This window comes from Pelmatolapia mariae, linkage group LG18 (genome assembly GCF_036321145.2).
Source record: "Pelmatolapia mariae isolate MD_Pm_ZW linkage group LG18, Pm_UMD_F_2, whole genome shotgun sequence".
In the NCBI taxonomy this organism is placed as follows: Eukaryota; Metazoa; Chordata; class Actinopteri; order Cichliformes; family Cichlidae; genus Pelmatolapia; species Pelmatolapia mariae.
The window spans coordinates 7,623,123-7,640,952 of NC_086243.1; the positions used below are offsets into that span (position 1 = coordinate 7,623,123).

Below are 17,830 nucleotides of genomic sequence, written 5' to 3' on the forward strand. Positions count from 1 at the left end.
ATCCGTTTGCGCTATGGAAGTTAAATCATCACCTGTCTCACTACTAATCATGGACATGCTGGAAGGTTCTGAAGATCTGCAGTCATTATGAAGTGCATCAGGCTCGGAGGACTGTAACTTGTCTGTGATGTCGCTCTGAAGCGCTTGTTCTTGAGGAGGGACTTTAGATGGGTCTTCTTCCTTTTGTGCATCTTTTGTAACAGAACCTTTTTCATTCTCTGTTTTTTTGTCATCACCATGAGTTTCATCCCTTCGCTTGTCCTGAGCAGCTGATTTTGTGATGTCCTCAGCCTTCTCTGACGATGACTGAAGTAGCCTTCCTAAGAGTCCACTGCTAGGTTTGACATCTGCTTTCCTGGCATCCTTTTGTTCTGCTTTGTTTGTTTTGTCATTTCCACTCGATGTGAAGAGTTTTGACAAGGGGCTCTTTCCTTTGGACCAGGACCCCAGTTTGCCTTTGGTCTTTTCAGCCTGTTTGTCAGAGCCTTTCAGAGAATTTGTTCTCCCAACAGGCTTCTTCTGATCACCACCTTCTTCTTGTCCACTAGTCACATGAACCTTTTCAGGCTGATTTTTACTTTTTTCAAGACTGACTGCCTCTCCATTCACGGGTCCTGCAGGACTTTGTGCTGTGTCAGCATTTTCTGATTCATGCTCGCCAACAGGGTTTCCTGGACTGACATCCAGTTTCTCAGAAGGCTCTTTTTGTGTCATGATGTCTTGAGTTGAAGTGAAAGCTTCAGTAAGACTTTGTGTGTTGAGTGATTCATTAACCTTCTGCACATCCCCGTTCAGAGTTGCAATATCATTCTGCGGAGTTTCAAAACTGTTCCCTACGTTCGCATCATGCTCTTGGATTGACATATTGGCTATTTCTTCACGGTGCTTATATTCAGGGATTTCAAGGTACATCTCACTTTTTCTATTTTCTTCGCTGGATTCAGATGCCAAATCATCAAGTATAGTGTTTTCACTCACGTCTGTTCCATCCTTGGTTTTATTTATTTGTTCAGATTGATCTGCGACCATTTCATTTTCTGTACCTGAGCTCAGCTGAGAGGATCGGTCGTATCGAGCGACATCAATATTTGTGGCAAACCTTACGGATTTCCGAGCTTTATTTGGAGAAGTATCCAGCCTGTTGGCCACTGGGCTGTGGTTTGCTTTTGAGGTGGGGGCCACATTTGTGTGAACTGTTTTTTGATTCGTGACAGAAATTCTCGTTTCTGAGTGGGTCAAGGATGTCAAAGTAACAGAGACTTGGGAACGGTTAGCTTGGACAGGACTGACTGGTTTTGTTTTCTCTGAGGGCAGCTTCTCAGCTGAGATAAAGCTTGCTGTTGTAGACTGTTCCTTCCCCCTCTTATCTCTCATTCCTTCTCTCTTACTGAGCCTGTCGCTTTTCCAATGCTCCGAAAAGCTCATGCTAACTGCACCTGCTCTGCTGATGTCAGAGATTTTATTTTTCAGAGCTGGTTCATATGTTCGCTGCGGAGAATTCTTCTTCTCTGGTGGCCAGCTCATTTTTAGTTTACCTTTAACATCAGCAACACTTTTATCTCCCGACGCTCTCAGGGATGACTTTGTGGCAAACGCTTCAGCAGAAGCCTCTCTGCAGCCATTAGAAATGTTTAACTTGTTCTTTGACATTTTGGGAGTGGGCTTAGCATCTGGCTCATCTGTCCCTTTATTTTTATCAAGCCAGCGGTCTTTGTGTTGCTTGTGACCGAAGCCCTCGTCATAATTTCCTTTTCTTTTAAAAAGCTGATTGTAGTGAGAAATGCAGTAGAATTCGCCATAAAGAGAAGAATAGTTGTGTGTGCTGCAATGAAATGAAAAAGCCCAAATATAAAATCAGATCTAATTTTGTTTCTCTCACATTATTGATTTGTTGTGCTAGATCAGCTTGTGTGAATGATTTATTCATTGATATTGAGGATTTATTTCATACATGTGTTTCATTTATTAATGCAAATACTAAATCTTTTCATCTTGGTCATTTTGATTGGGTTCTATATGATAAATATTCCAATTTCTATAATTTTGTTCTAACATCTCACCTGAGCTTCTTCTTACAGTGTTTACAGCAGAAACAGTTGTAGTGCAGAATAAGTTTATTAGCCACCATTTTCTCCATTGGGTAGACTGGTGTCAAACAGGCAGAACACATTTCCTTGGCAGGCTGGAACTACGATGATGAAAACAAACTTAGTTTAAGGTTACTTTGTCTTGTAGGTTTGACATGACAGGATCTTTTCTGTAATGCTTTACAAATGCAGCCACCTGTAGTGGAGAGATCTATGATCTACAGTTATGTGTACTTTTTTAAAAATAATAAGTTAGAAGAAACCCACAGGAACTACTTACAACTCACATCTTAGATGTTTTAAGGTGTACTCTTAATGTCACATGACCACTGACAAGTTTGATTCCTGGTATTTAGCAATTACACAACTAGATAATGTCACATTTATGAGGTATTCAACTTTAGGTAAAAACAGCAACAGTGAGGCTTTCAGATGTGTTTGATGTTTGCAAAATCCTGTATTTTCAAAGCAACTAACAATGGGAGAAGAAAAGAGGGGTATTTTGAAATGAATGTCTGTGGGATAGCTGCAGGCAAAAGCAGAGAAAACGTCACCAAAACAGAAACTGACATTTTAAAAAGTATAGCGGTGGTGTGATTTCTCATCATAGATCCATTACAACTGTGCAACATCTGACTCCAGGTTTCCTTTAAAAAGCAATTTATGAAGTAATTTGGTGAAGAAATACTCTTTGTAGAATTTACTTAAGTAACTTAGGAGTATTGTGTGAATTATTGGTTGTGCACCAATGTACTACTGTTTCATATATTAGCCTAGAGATTGGATATTCATTCAAACTAAATACCACTGGATTTTTAAAAAGGTAGCTAAAGAAGTCAATTTTATATTTGTGGTTTACAAGTTAATGGGCTTTGGGAGCCACGGGAACATTTTCCATTGCCGTAACCTCTGTAAAAAAAACTGGCAGCAAGGCGAAGTGGCTGCGCCATTTCATCTCTGTTTATATACAGTTAAGTGACAATTTTGCTGGGCAAAATATTTAAACAACAAATTAAGAGTTGTAGAATAATCAAGCCATGTCTCAGCTACACAAAGATTTTGGATTAATTTAAGTTTTTGCTTGATCTTCTTTTTACCCCTTTAACATTTTTTTTGTCATTACTGAATTGCATTTTGCCTGGCATCTCCACCAAGACAAGATCCCAAATCAGCAGGGACATTTAACTTTAGAGATTCTACATTTTATTATCATCACTTTGATTTCGGGCCAAGCAAAGTCGATATACACGGAATTGAGTTATTATAAATTCTGTGTGTGAGCTAATCTGGTTATAGTATGCTGAAAAGTAGCATCAGTGGTTGGTGATAATGATGTGGCTGCTCTGTGGTCATTTTTTATATTTATAATTCAAGGAATGAGAATAAAGAAAAAAATCACCGATAACAGTCACATCTTCTAACCTGTCATTTATTTGACAGTTGTTTAAAACAGAAGAACAAACAGTGCTAACTTTGTGTTCAGCCTTGTTAAAAGATCTTAACACTTTATCATGTGGTTACAGTATAAAATCTATAAGACAAAAAGTTTGCAGTTTAAAGGTAACATTTTCATGATTTCATGAGTTCAGTTTAAAGACAAACAAAACAGTTTCACTAATAAAACAAAACTGGGATGAAAACACACGTAAATAAAACTGCTTTCCTAAAGTTAAAGGACCGTGGAACGCACTAATAAGTGGCTCGTTCAGTGCGTTTCCTTTGGTGGGCCGAATGTTACAAATACCGTCCCGTCGTCCTTGGTGCTCCTCGACACTTTATCTTCAAAAAAGCGCCCGGATCTTCGCATCAGTGGGGATGTCATGACTTCGTATCTGGTTGGACTAATTTCAAACAGGGCAGATGTTTTACTGTCAGACTGTTTGGTGACAAATGTTGAAGTCCTGGAGGAAACAAATACATTGCCAAAGCCGTCGCTCTCTTCATAAGTTTCACTGACAGTCTTCGTGCCAATTATTCCTGCGGGTTGCTCTGCGGTTTGCACTTCAAGAACACTGACCTTGCGCTGTGGGCCATTTTTTGAAGACTCGGCAGCTGCGGACTCCAGATCGCTGTTCACATTTTGACAACTGTCAGAGCAGCTATTAGTTTTTGGTTTAAATGTTGACATGGTTGGCTTTGGTTGATCACTTGGTTTTCTGGCAGCTGAGTGAATGGAGATGAATGATGGTGAAGACTGAGAGGAAGACTGTCTAATAAGGGGCTTATTGTGCCCTTTTCTCGACACTTCCTCTTTGGAAAGACTTGAATCCAAATCTGTCTGGAGATTTACATCGCTTGTCTCTTTTGTCTGACCTGATTTGGCCTTGCTTGAAACAATGCTTATCTTCCTGATGTTGTTGGCAGGTTGAAAGTTTTGCTCAGATTTCAAAGACTCATCGAACAGCCCCGACAACCCTGCAATGTCGGCCTCAGATTTCAGATTGGAGACGGAGTACAGAGCCTTTTTAATCGTCTCTTCGATTTCAAGCAGCTTTGCTAAAGTCTGTTCCTTCAGGTTCATTATTTCCTTGCTTGCTTTTTCCAGATCTTCATATGCCGTCTCAACTGAGGAGATGCTTTCAAGATCATCATCCTGGGTTTCTACTTCAACTTTCTTTTCCTCCATTTTACCTTGCTTAGCGTTTCTCCTTGATGTACCCATCCAAGTAGGGACATTCTGGTATAATGTATTCAGTGAACTGTCATCTACACTGCTGGCTTCTCCCTCTATTTCTTGCACTTGAGATAGGATCCCCTTGAGTTCCTCTCTTTTCCTAAAGTTTTCAAAGATTTCCATGGCTGCCTTTACATTTCCTTTTACGATCTCTTCCATGTGTACAGAGAGTCTTTGTCGTCTTTCATCCTCTGTCTCTCTTGCCTTCTTCTCTCTTAAAACAACTTTATCCTCAAATGTTGGTTGCTTTTGGTCCGGGTTGTTTTCCTGCACATGGCCTGTAGTGACTGATGTCTGCAGTCCAGGCTTGTGCTGCTTTTCTTGAGGTTTGAGATTTGATTTGTATTCTTGAACAGTCTTTTCGGTCTTTTTATGACCTCTACCGTTATCATCTGTGATTGTTGCCTTCTTGGAAGTGTCTCTGTCCTTTCCTTCAAAGTTATTTAGTGCTGCCTTCAAGCTTGTGTTGATTTCATGCTCACCATCTTCATAACCCCTCATACGTATCTGTATCTCCTCAGCTGCTTTGATTTTCTGTTTCACATTTTTCTCTGTTTTCACTTCACTGCTGCTTGACATGGTCATTTTGCAGTCTGATTTCCTCTCTGTGAGTTGTGCTGTTTCCTGTTTCTTGCTGCTTTCCTGAGCCTTTGGCTTGATTGGCAGATATACATTTGCTTGATTTGACACTTGCATTTCTTCATTAACACATTTTTGTTGTTGGTATGTTTCATGTGAGCATTGTTTACTGAGTTTTCCATGTGTTGTAGTTTCTTGGCTACCCACCGAGCTCGTAGGAAACGACTGGCTTTGTTTCGGACGAATTACTACACTTTTTGTATTTTCTTTAACAGGGCAGGAAACTTTGTTAGGTGATGTATTTGGTTCTTCCACAACTACAGATTTTATCCATTGTGGCTTTGGTGGTAAAGCTGGCTTCTGCTCCTGTGGTTTCTCAGTCTTTTGAGGCAGCGGAGGTGGACTTGGCCTTTCAGAGTGGGGTGATTTAGAGGTTCCGTTTGCTACAGGGTTGGGAGCTGAATTCTGTGTTGTAATAGATGGTTGTCCTTCACAGGTTACTGAAATTGAAGGAGATAATTTTGCGTCAGATCGAGGCACAGGCACCACAACACACTGCTTGTGAACAGTCTTGCTCCTCTCTGAACAAGCCCTGCCTGAATTTCTGTATATCATGGCAGCTTTATAGTCTCCTTTGGATACATTTACGCTAGACTTCTCAAGAGATTTGAGAGCCAATTGCACATTACCGCTTATAATATTTTCCTTATCTAGGAGCTTCTGCTCTGTTGCTGCACTCTGCAGAGCTCTAATAGCTGCTTTCACATCTCCTCTGATAACTTGTTCTGTCTCATCTTCATTTGCCTGACTATTTAACTCGCAACTTAGAAAAGGTGGCAGTGATTCTGGGGCACTATTACTGTCTATAGCTGCACTCTGTTGACAAGTCTCAAAGGAGATATGGCTTTCCTGAGCTTTCTCTGTATCACTGACCTTCGGAGAAGTCCTGATTTGCTGGCATCTTGAGGAGGACGAACATGTTGATTGTGCCACTGTTGATGAGCTTTCTTCTTGTGCGGACATATTCAGGTTGTATATTTTTCCAGGAATGATGACTTCCCGCTCTACTTGCATGCTTTGCTGCTTTGCCATTTCAAGAGACCTTTTAGCTGCTTTTACGTCTCCAGATATAATGACTTCTTTTTGTGCTTGGTTTCCTTCGCTTTCAGGACCTTGAGCTGACAGGTCCATGTCATAAATAGTTCCAGGTGTAATGACCTCCCGCTCCACACACATGCTCTGTTGCTTTGCACGTTCTAATGATTGCATTGTTGCCTTGACATCTCCAGGGACAATTTCCTCCTTTGGTACACAGCTGTCAACACTGACAGAGCACTCTGATGAAAAAACCTTTTTGGTGTTCTTTACGTCCCCTGGTAAAACATCAGAAATTGTTCGTTCTGCCTGCTCTTTTTGCTGATAGAGGTTTCTCTTTGCTTCCCTCACACCTCCCTGAACTGTTTCAATCTGTTCCTTAGTCAGAAGGCTCTGATCAGCTTCATCTTCAGATGCCTCGGTGTGAAGACTTTTGAGATAATGCAGATCTCCCTTTTCAATGCAGCTTTTGTACAAATTCACATTTCCCTTCTCTGTTTCGTCCACTCTACACGACGCTGCTATCCTCTGACTACTGGCAGTAGCTAACAAATTTCCAATTGTAGACTTAACATCTCCCCTCTCTGTAACCAGACTCTCGGTTTTGATTTCATAATTGCAGATGAGTGAATAAGCGGACATCTCTGCTTGTCCCGCCGCAGTCTCTTGCATTATGATTCCCTTTTTCAAATTATTTTGTTGAATGAGCAAGTCATCAATTACCTGGGCAATGTTTTGTAGTCTTTGATCGTGTTCGATGTTGACTGTGCCGGTCGCCTGGGAGACTGGAAGCTCGACTACTGTTGTGTTAACTTTACCTTTTTCAGTTTCTCTCAGAAGAGTTACTTGTGGTTTGAGAGTTGGTCTGACCAAGAGCTGTAGCATGATGTTCCTGATGTTACCCTCAACAACATCCTCTTTCTCAATCTGCACCCCTTCTTTGTTTTCAAACATATATTTTGCCATGTTAACATTTCTGCTGCCATCTGCCTCTATTATGATGCCGCTTGAGTGAACAAAAGCATTTTCATTCAAATACGAAAGGGTATTAGCCACACTGTTGGCGGTGATTTTGTCTAGTGGAGTGGTCTCAAAGAGCCAGGTGGTGCACTTCACATCAGCTTTTGGTATGTCTTTAGCACTTTGCACTGAGGTTTCTTCTGGCTCCTTAATTTTGTCCAGGGGCTGCGATTCAAAGAGCCAAGTGCAGCGTTTCACATCTCCCTTCTGGCTATCTTCCCTGTGGACTGTTTTTACTGGACCCTGCTCCTGAGGCTCCCCTTTCAGGCTGTCAATTGTTTGATTCTCAAAGAGCCAGGTGGAGGTCCTGACATCGCCACGCTGCACATCAGTGACACTAACCATTCTCACAAACTTCTTGCACTGCTGCTCAGATTCAAATAACTGTTTATTCAGCTGCACATTACTGCTTCCAAAGTCTTCAGTCACCCTGACTGAGAGCTCATCTCGACTTGTAAGGGAGTCAAGAGGTTGTGTCTCAAATTTCCACCTGGCTGATTTAACGTCTCCTTTCTTGACGTCCTCCTGGGTGACAGCTCGTATGACATAAACTTCATTCTCCGCCTTGATGGCATCGAGTGGTTTTGTCTCAAACATCCACCTTGCTCCTCTTACGTCACCACTCATTACCTCTTCCTTTTTTAGAGTTGTAACTTCATGAAACTGGCCCTCTTTGTCTCTGATGGCATACAGTGGCAGGGACTCAAACATCATAGTGCTTGACTTCACATCTATATTGCTCACAGGCTGCTCCACATTGACCCAATTCTGCTCAACGGGTTCATCGTGAATTTTATCCAGTGATGATGTTTCAAATATAAACTTTTTCTTCTGAACATCACCACTTTCAATACTCTCAACCCTTGGTGTATTTGTGTCATTGCTGTCCTTGTTGATCTGGCTCATGGGGCAGTTCTCAAACATCCAAGTAAATTTATTTACAGAACCTTTCTCGATTTGTTCGCCTTGGTTCTGCTGATCAGATGCTGCCATGATTTCTGATCCTATTTCGTCAAGAGACTGGGATTCAAAGAGTTCTTTGACTCGTGAAACTTCCCCTGACTGAAAGTTCACTTGGCTGACACATCTCAGATTTTGGTCTGAATTTGTATCCTTTCTTATTCTGTCCAAGGCCTCTGTTTCAAAAAGATGTTTCACAGTTTGAACACCAACCTCTGATTGGACTGAATCTCGTATGGTGCTGCATAGCTTCAAATTGTACTTTTCCCCATCTTTGATGCTATCTAGAGGCTGTGACTCAAACAGCCATGTAAAGGACTTGACATTGGTATCTTCAATGGCTTCTTTATCTTTTGCTTTTTCGGATTTGTCATACAAAATGTCCATTGGCTGTGTTTCAAACAACCATTTACAGGTCTTCACGTCACCTTTATGCGGTTCCTCCTCCAAAGAAGAAGTTTGCTTTGTCTGATTGAACTTTGAATGAATCCCATCAATTGTCTGTGTTTCAAAAAGCCACTTTGCCGTTTTGACATCACCTGTGTTGTCTTCCTGTCTTGTGATACCTTTGATTACCTCCACATTTGCTTTTCCTTCTACCAGTTGGTCTAACGGCTTCGTCTCAAACATCCACTTATAGTTTTTGACTTTCCCTTGAGTGAATTCCTCTCGGCTGACTGTTGTAACCTTATGAAGGTTTCCAGAGCTGTCTTTTATTGCATATAATGGAGTTGTTTCAAATATTTCTCTGTTACCTTTTACATTTCCAACTGCAATAGACTCTTCGTTCTCGGTAATCTCCTCCCCAGAAGGAGCAATTTTGCTCAAAGGAATTTTTTCAAAAAGTTCTTTGAATCCCTTCACGTCACCTTTTTCAATCACTTGTTCTTTTAATGAAGTGCTCTTTTGAATGCTGCAGCTTTCAAATAACTGTTTTTTGTCTTTTACTTCACCTTGTTCTTCAGCTGAAAGGGTAATTTTCTTCAGGCTCCCGACTTCATAGCTATCACTAAGCGTCTCCATGGGCTGCGTTTCAAACAGCCAAAGGGAGGTCTTGACATCTCCACCAATTACGTCTTCTTTTTCCAAAGACTTTTCTGCCATGTTTCCTGCTGCCAGTGGTTTCATTTCAAAGAATTTCTTCTTGTTGACGACATCAACCTCTCCTGTGCACTCAGCTACGGCTCCTTCAAATGTGTTCTCTCCTACAGCCTCAGGTATTCTGTCAAATGACTCAGTTTCAAACATCCACCTCTTCCGGTCAACGCCTCCTCGTTGACCCTCCTCTAGCGATATGCCCCGAATTATTTTCACGACATCAGTTCCCTTACTGATCAGGTCCAAAGGCTGGGTTTCAAAAAGCCAGCGGGCAGTGCAAACACCACTACTGTCGATCTCCTCCCTGCAGATGGATTTAATCTCATGCATATTGCCACTGTTGTCTCTGATAGCACAGCAAGGTTCTGCCTGAAACAGTTTCACGGTCTTTTGGACATCACCTTTCAGCTCCTGAAGCTCAGATTTCAGTTTCAGGAAACTATGATCTTCAATGGAGTTGCAGCGCCCCAAGTCACTCAGTGCTTTAGACTCAAAAAGCAGACGAGTCCCTCTTACATCCCCAGGCTGTACGGGTTCTTTCAGCACTGCCTCAACTAGTTCACCCTCTTCATTTACGGATCTATTTAAGGAATCCAAGGGCTGGGTCTCAAACAACCACATTGATGTTCTCACATCCCCCCTGACAGAAATCTGCCTTTTGGCAGACTGTAGTTGGGTGCTGTCAATATGTTCAAACATCGAGGAGGTGCTTCTTACATCTCCACCCTTTAACTCCTCATTATCCACCAGCTTTTTGGTTGAATGAGAATCTCCAATACTGTCCAGAGTCCAGTTCTCAAAGATCCATCTCATGGATTGCACTTCCCCCTGATAAGCTGCATCTGCTGCCTGAGTGTTTTCTGACTGCACTGCCTTCATGATCTCATCATCCACTGCGTCATCGAGACTTGCCCGTAAGTCTGGGTGGATGTGTTTAAAGAGCCTCTTCAGCTCATTTTTCTGCCGTTGCTGGTAGAATGTGGAGAAGGTTTCTTTAGGTGGAGGCACGGGAAGGCTACTTAACGATGAAGGCCCTTCATAGTCGAGAGGTCTAGGTGGTACAGGGGGAGGTGGGGGGAGGGGTAAGTCATCTTCTTCAGGAGATGATTGTAAAACTGTGACTTTTCTGGTCTGGTCAGCCATCTTGAAACAATAAAAGAAATTAAAGAATATTATCAGGATCTAGTGATCTAGTCAACAAAAAGAGCATTAAAAAATACATGCAAATATTAGAATGACATACATAGCAAGGAAAGCCATACTTTACCTTCTTTTATGCTCGCTTCACTTCTTTTATGCTTTTTCACCCCAAACCATCCTCAGTCACACCAGGGTTACCAAAAACACTTCACAGCTGTTAGTAGGCAAATATCACACATACACCCCGCCGAGGCTGCTAGTGTGGCTAGTTGTTTTTAACTTTTTTAGGTGAAAAAAGTGAAAACAGTGTTAAATTTAAATCTGTATTACGTTTTTTTTCTTTCTAGCTACATTGTTGCAGTGTAAACTAGGGTTGGGCATTGTTAAAAGCTTCGGACAGGCTGCCATCAGTCAACCAGCTATTGTTGATAAGTTCACAGAGATATGCCACATGCATGATAGAGACGCTTGTTGAAACGAAAAAAAAAAAAACTGAATACAAAAACACCTAATTGAGATGATTTTGATTCACTTTCAATCCCAAAATAAACATTCAGATGGAAATAACAAAAGCTAGATTTTGAGTTGTTGGTGTCCATGGAGAACTAGCAGCTCACTGGTATAAATCTTATTAGCTCATAAAGGTGCAAGGTCACCTCAGTAATACATTACTAATGTAATTATTATTCATTCTCAGCAGCAGAACAAGGTCAACACTGCTTAATGATTACTCTTGATCTGATAGTAGTTTTGATGGAGATACTCTGTGTCTGTGTTCAATTCTGCGCTGGAGCTCAGCTCAACAGAAAAGATGGAGGCACCACCTTGTGGTCATTCTCAGTTTTTCAACATAACATACCTACATAACAACATAACTACATACAACTACAATTAATTACAAACCAGAAAAATGTAAACAAAAGTAAATTATCTAAATGATTTAAACATACCTGACCCTTTGTGAAAAAGTAACAGCCCATAAACCTAACAACTGGTTATGCCATCCTTAGCAGCAAGAACTGTAATCAAGGCTTTGCAATAACCAGCAATAAGTCTTTCACATCACTGTGAAGGACTCATTGTTGGACTTTTTGACCCTGAAGTGTGGCCCTCTCTTCTTTGCAGAAATGAAGAATTCAGCCAATTTGGAGGTTTTTGAGTATCTGTCCATACTCAAAAACCCTCTCAATCTTTCACTAGGCCACTGTAAAACCTTCATTTTGTTTTTTTAACCATTCAGAGGTGGACTTGCTGGTGTGTTTTCAATCAGTGTCTTGCTTTATAACACAGGTGTGCTCAAGCTTCAGGGCACAAACTGATGGCTGAAAATTCTCTTTCGGGGTTTTTTCTGGTAGAGAGCAGAATTCATGGGACAGTTGAGGCTTGCAGTTCTTTAGATGTTGTTCTGGGCTCTTTTCTGAACTTCTGGATGAGTCATCTCACAATAGTTCAAGATCTTTTAGAGTACATCACTTTGTTAGACGGGTTCTATTTGAGTGATTTCTTGATTCAACAGGTGCCAGGAATCAGGTCTAGGTGTGGCTAGTGAAATTGAACTAAGTTTTTAGTAATTAATTCACAATTTAACAAGAAGGGGCACTTACTTTTCACACAGGGCCAGTATTGTTTACAAGATTGTGCTTTATGTTGCATTTAATGTGAGCCCGTAGGTTTACTGTGTGTTTGATGGTGGAAGCAAAGACTTAGATGCACAGCACACAATACTGAGAAACCACATTCTCCTGTAAAGGTTTCTAAATGATGTATACTGTACCTTACTGTTTTTAGCCCTTTTTCCTAGCCTACCAATGAATTCCTGTTAAACAAAAGCAAAGAGTGATTTAAATCAGTTTGAATCACACAGAACTTTATTATTTGTTACATATATACATTAGCACTGTGTTCCACACATTTCAAACATGCACTAAAGTGTTGAGACGCTCCTGTTGTGACCTAGCACACAGAAAATTCCCCATTGAAGCCCTTGACCTCACTTTGTGGGGAGGAATGAGAAGCATTTCAGGAACTCACTGGTTGTGTTGGGCCTCCTGTGGTGTCAGTGGCTGCTGTTCTTGACAGATAGAGAGTTGATCTGTCTCTCACTGAGAAGGAAGTAGATGTTCTGTCTCTGGTTTGTCTTGTTGGGGTGCCCCCTTTAGTCAGTGAAGAGCTGTATTTGTCCTCTGCAAGAGCAAAATCCGACATCAAATTAATGTTGAATTCATTATTAGATTTGCCCAATAATACATCTGGAGTCTTGGGATTTCTAACTTAAACCTAGTGGCACACACATGCATAAAAGTGGAACAACAGGATACTGCTGTATCCTAAAATAAGCAAAGCCGTGCGTGTCCAGTGTCAGCAACAAGTTGACTGATAACGCTGTGTCTGTGTATTTTTAGTTATGGTGGAATCTGTCTTATCACTGTTGTAGCTTCCTGTTACCTCATGGATTCTAGCTCACATGCATTATGCCATGAAACAACATATGTTTTAGTAAAGAGAGATATTGTAACAAACAAGTCAGATTACGAGCTTTGATCCCGGTAGATAAATAGGCCCACACAGCCCTCCCTGCTGCCCAGGACTATCATCAAAATGCATTCCACGGATTGACCATGACACCCAAGAAGAAAAAAAAACAGCAACTGCTAGCTCAGCTGGAGGGACACAGATTGTTTGCACATTGTTTGAATGGGCTCTCTCCCATCAAACCATCAACACCTGACCAAAAGAATGCGACTGCCCAGCCCAGTAAACCACATGCATGTGTTCTGAAATTGATTTTTATGCAAAAAAAACCCACCCTGCAATCAGACTGTATTAGCTGAAATTTGTTCCTCAGCTGGAGTTAAGTAAATATAATGAGTTTAGAAAAAAATTCAACAGCAGCATCATGAAAAATATGTTCAGAGGTCAACAGCACAGTATGCTGCACAGGCCATCCAGCTGTAACTAATGGCCAGATTTAAACACACCTCCCTTTTCACGCACTAAGCCCCGACAGGACAAAAGGATGGCCTGGCGAGCCGGCGCCTCTCACGAGTCTGGACTTAAAGCATTTTCACAGATGGGTGAGCAGACAGAATCATGCAACCGACTGCCATGCCCACCCCATGAAAGTCCTCACCCAGTAAACCGAGAGGTCAACTGTCACTCATCATCGACGTGTGTTCACAAACATCCACGCAAACTGGTCTCGACAGAGGAAATAATGAATAAAGACTCATTCTTACAGACTCGAAAATGAAATTAAGCTTCAATGACACAACTAGAAACCTTTTTCAGTGATTCCAACGTTTTCTGAGCAATGTCTGCCGACATCTCTTTGATCTGGGTAATTCTTCAGGAATGAAGAGGAGCTATTAGCAGCATGCTAATGGGAGGGAATTTTGGGATGCTGGCAGCTGTACAAATGATGGTTAAATGCAGCTGGCATTTGTTCTTCACCACCACCACCGCCTTTTACCTCCATCAGCTGTTGGCAATTGTAGCTACATTCATAGACTGTAATGAAAACCAACATCCCAAAGGACAACTTGTATTATAGGGTCCCAGATCCCCCATATAGCATTGTGTGTTACACCATTTTCCTACTTCCAAGAGTTAATTTTTTTTCCCTTCATTTCATTTTCATTTTCCAATGTTTCTGAAGATATAGAGAAGGAAACAGACTGACTGCCTAACGGATGACTTCCAGTTTCAACCATCTGTTTGAAACTTGAGGGATAGCGTACCGATGGGGTCTGACGGTTGATGAGCACTTAACACTTAATGAAGAGAGCATTGTATTCATAAATTACTGCCTTTATAGCTCAGTCATAAAAAGACAGGAGCAAAATTGCAAATTTTCTATACTTTGTGATTGCTGTTGAAAAAATTTCTCGTTTCTCAAGTACAACATCATCTTGTCTCAACAATGACAGTATGAAATTTGACAAAATAAAGTCCAATAATACAAAACATGTACATCCAGACACCTTTCTCTCTCATTATATAGTGCTATTGTCATTTTACTGTAGTGGCACAGTCACGCTATTTGGCCTCATGTGAAGAAAGTTAATAAATACTCACTAAAAAACCATCCAGCGTTGTTTTCCCTGTGTATTTCTGCTGTGTTCACTCCCAGGACCCCTGTGATGTGTGATGTGTAGTAGAGCCTGTCTCCTCTTTCAGTGCTCTCTGTGACTGAACTCTTTCTAGTCCCGTGGCCTTGGTGACAGCTGATTTTTATCAGTGCCCGCTGTCCCAGTGGAAGACTTTGGCTATTTTGGGATGGTGGGCTGGCTGCTGCTACTCGCCTGAGTCAATCACCTATGTTAGTCACTGTTGGATTGGGACACCCCTCATTCCCACAGATACATTGTCACCTGCTATAACAGGAACTGGGTGGGACCAATAGTATGTGTGTCAGTGGGTGCTCGGCAGCCAATATATTGAAAGAAAAAATACAGACAAATGGTCCTATTTTGGTAAGTTCTACTTGAGTCCTGGCATTCATGAGGATGTCACTCACAGGCCTAAACAGCGTTTTCGGCCAACATAGACCTTCAAGTGTCCCATTGGACAGAACAATGTACACCCCCCGCAATGCCAAACTTACCCATGAACAGCTCAAGGAACATGACACAGATCCAAAGAAACTGATCTGGCCTCCAGACTGCCCTGATCTCAGTCCAGTCTTTTAAAATGCCAATTCTTACTCTCTTTTTCCACACTACCTACACTTTAAGTATCACTAGGACACAATAAGTGTTTATAGATCATCAAAATCTCACCCTAAATTCAACAGAATTAGATGGCGAATGCTGGGAAATTACACCATAAGCCATGGGCTGTATTATGAAACGCTACCAAATATTTCAGCTTTATTTTGGAACAAACACAGCTGACATTACTGGTTGTCCCTTAGTTATACCAGGTTCATTCACAATGTAAGGACGTCAGTATCGCTGAAGCAATATCAGTAATGGGTCGCAGACAGGCATGGCTCAGAGGGCCAAGGCCTGCGTCACGGTCAGAACTGGTAGTGACACTCTCAGTCCTATCTTAAGCATGTGTGCCGGGCACATAGTTATGCATTTACAACATTACATCCTTGTCTTTATTTAGCTTCTTTTTCCTCCCACCACCAAACACCACATGGGTTGCCACTGCTTCGTAAACTCGGTCAGGATTTACATGGTGACACTTTAAATACTAGGCCTTGATCCTGAACTGTTTGCTCTGTGGCAACCTAATATAGATTCATTTGATACGCTTGAGAACTGCTGTTTGACATGCAAAGATGAATGTGCCTACATTCATATTTCAAAGAACTGTCAGGAACATATATATTAAACAGCTTAAGAAGTGTCCACTCGTCTTACCTTACATGACAATGAACCTCAAAGCTTCAAGGAAACTCTGGCACCCATCCCTTATCCCCTCCTAGATGTCAGTGATTGTAGTAAATATGAAATAAAGTACCACTGCTCACCAGGCAAGTGTCTGCGTGCTCTGTCATGAAACTCTGGAAGCCCATTCACAGCCCTTCTTCCACCCACTTGAGTGGCTTTCTGTGGATAAACAGCACATTATGTTGTCAAGAGGATTATAACAGACAATATATGATTGTTTTGTGTCTCATTTTGGTGGGTGTGGAGTAGGGCTGTCGAGACTTAAAATAGAGGGAGCTTAAAATCCATGATAGCTGGGTTAAGAGTTGGATGACACTCATGTCCCTTTCAGTAACACGTAGCCAGGAAAGATATGCAGGATTAGTAAGCTTCACTATTAACTGGTCCAGATTTTTCCTTTTTTTTACCCAAACAGACTAACTACCTGGTTCTTGATGTAAAGTGCAAACATGTCAGGTGAGTGGTTCCTTTAAAAAGTATGAAAATACTAGCGTTTCATTGCTACCTATACTGTATTTCATCAAACAAATTGCTAACTGCCAAATGCAAAGCATAGGACTAACATTTCAGCAAAATTCAATTTAATTCAATTCACTTTTATTTGTATAGCAGCAAATCATCAACAGTCACCTCAAGGTGCTTTAAGACCCTACAATAATACAGAGGAAACCCCAACATTAAGATGACCCCCTGTGAGCAAGCACTTGGCGACAGTGGGAAGGAAAAACTCCCTTTTGACAGGAAGAAACCTTTAGCAGAACCAGGCTCACATCACGTGCTTGTTTCATTTGGATGACCAGCACTGTATTGTAACACTACTTGTAACTGCTCAAGTAGGCAGCTGACACACCTGTGTAGCTGTGTCCTTAAGAAAAGTGTTATGACTTCTCCTGTCCTGCAGAGGGTAGTCTCTCACTGTGACATTGTCAGTTTCAGACGCCATGTTCAGCCGAGGGCTGCTGAAGCCGTGCTGCAGGGTAGCTTTGGACTCGAACAGGGCGCACAGAGCTTTGGTGCCCGTAGCCTCCTTCTGAGGAAGGAAGTCCATGGAGCGACTCCTGGAAAGATTAGAGCGCCTTCCTGAGCCCCAGAGGACCACATTCTCTCTGCTGTCCCCTCTTCTCCATCCGCCATCCACCCAGCTTTCTGACAGCTAAAGAGAGTAGTTGATTTTTATGTGTTTTTCAGTTTTAGCAGTATTTCCATTTAACAAACACAGGTGTAGACACCTACCTCAAGATTCTGCTCTGCTCTTTCAGGACTCCTTAGGTCAGAGGAGCTTTGGTAACTATTAGAACAAATTTAATACCAATATATATTAACAGATGAGTGAATGAAGACAATACACAGTCAGTAAACATTGCCAGCACCTGTGAATAATGTAAATAAACTGTAAATGTCACATGTTTGCGCCTCAGTAGAACTTACTGTTGCACCAGTTGAGAGACACACTTTCTCTTCCAGCCGGGGGAAACTGCATTGACCCATGACTTTTCCTGAATCCCAGAAAGACTCTTCAAGGACTGGGTCCTCCTCAGGCCAAAAACCTCCATTGTATTCTTTTAAACAACAGCTGCAATTTAAAGCAACAGCATTTTTTCACCAAACTGCAAGCTTTTAAAACCAGGCTGTCATTTAAATCAAAATAGATCAAATCCACAAATGTTTTCCTTTGACTCATCAATAAACTCTAAATCTGACGTTTTTAAATTCAAGTACATAACTGAGGTTTAACTTCTTTTGAGTTATTATACAACAGACACTGACACTGACAGTCA

General features: G+C 41.5%; 1 protein-coding gene across 1 annotated transcript; it reads right to left on the reverse strand.

Moving 5' to 3' along the window:
* Window positions 1-3,767: 3,767 nt before the first annotated feature.
* On the reverse strand, window positions 3,768-17,605 carry xirp1 (xin actin binding repeat containing 1). Its single transcript, XM_063462680.1, has 8 exons — window positions 17,481-17,605; window positions 17,286-17,340; window positions 16,903-17,205; window positions 16,133-16,211; window positions 12,685-12,836; window positions 12,037-12,078; window positions 4,383-10,656; window positions 3,768-4,337 (listed from the first exon to the last, which is right to left on the reverse strand). The coding sequence occupies exons 1-8, from the start codon at window positions 17,603-17,605 to the stop codon at window positions 3,793-3,795; spliced, it is 7,575 nt and encodes a 2,524-aa protein (XP_063318750.1). The 3' UTR covers window positions 3,768-3,792.
* Window positions 17,606-17,830: the final 225 nt, after the last annotated feature.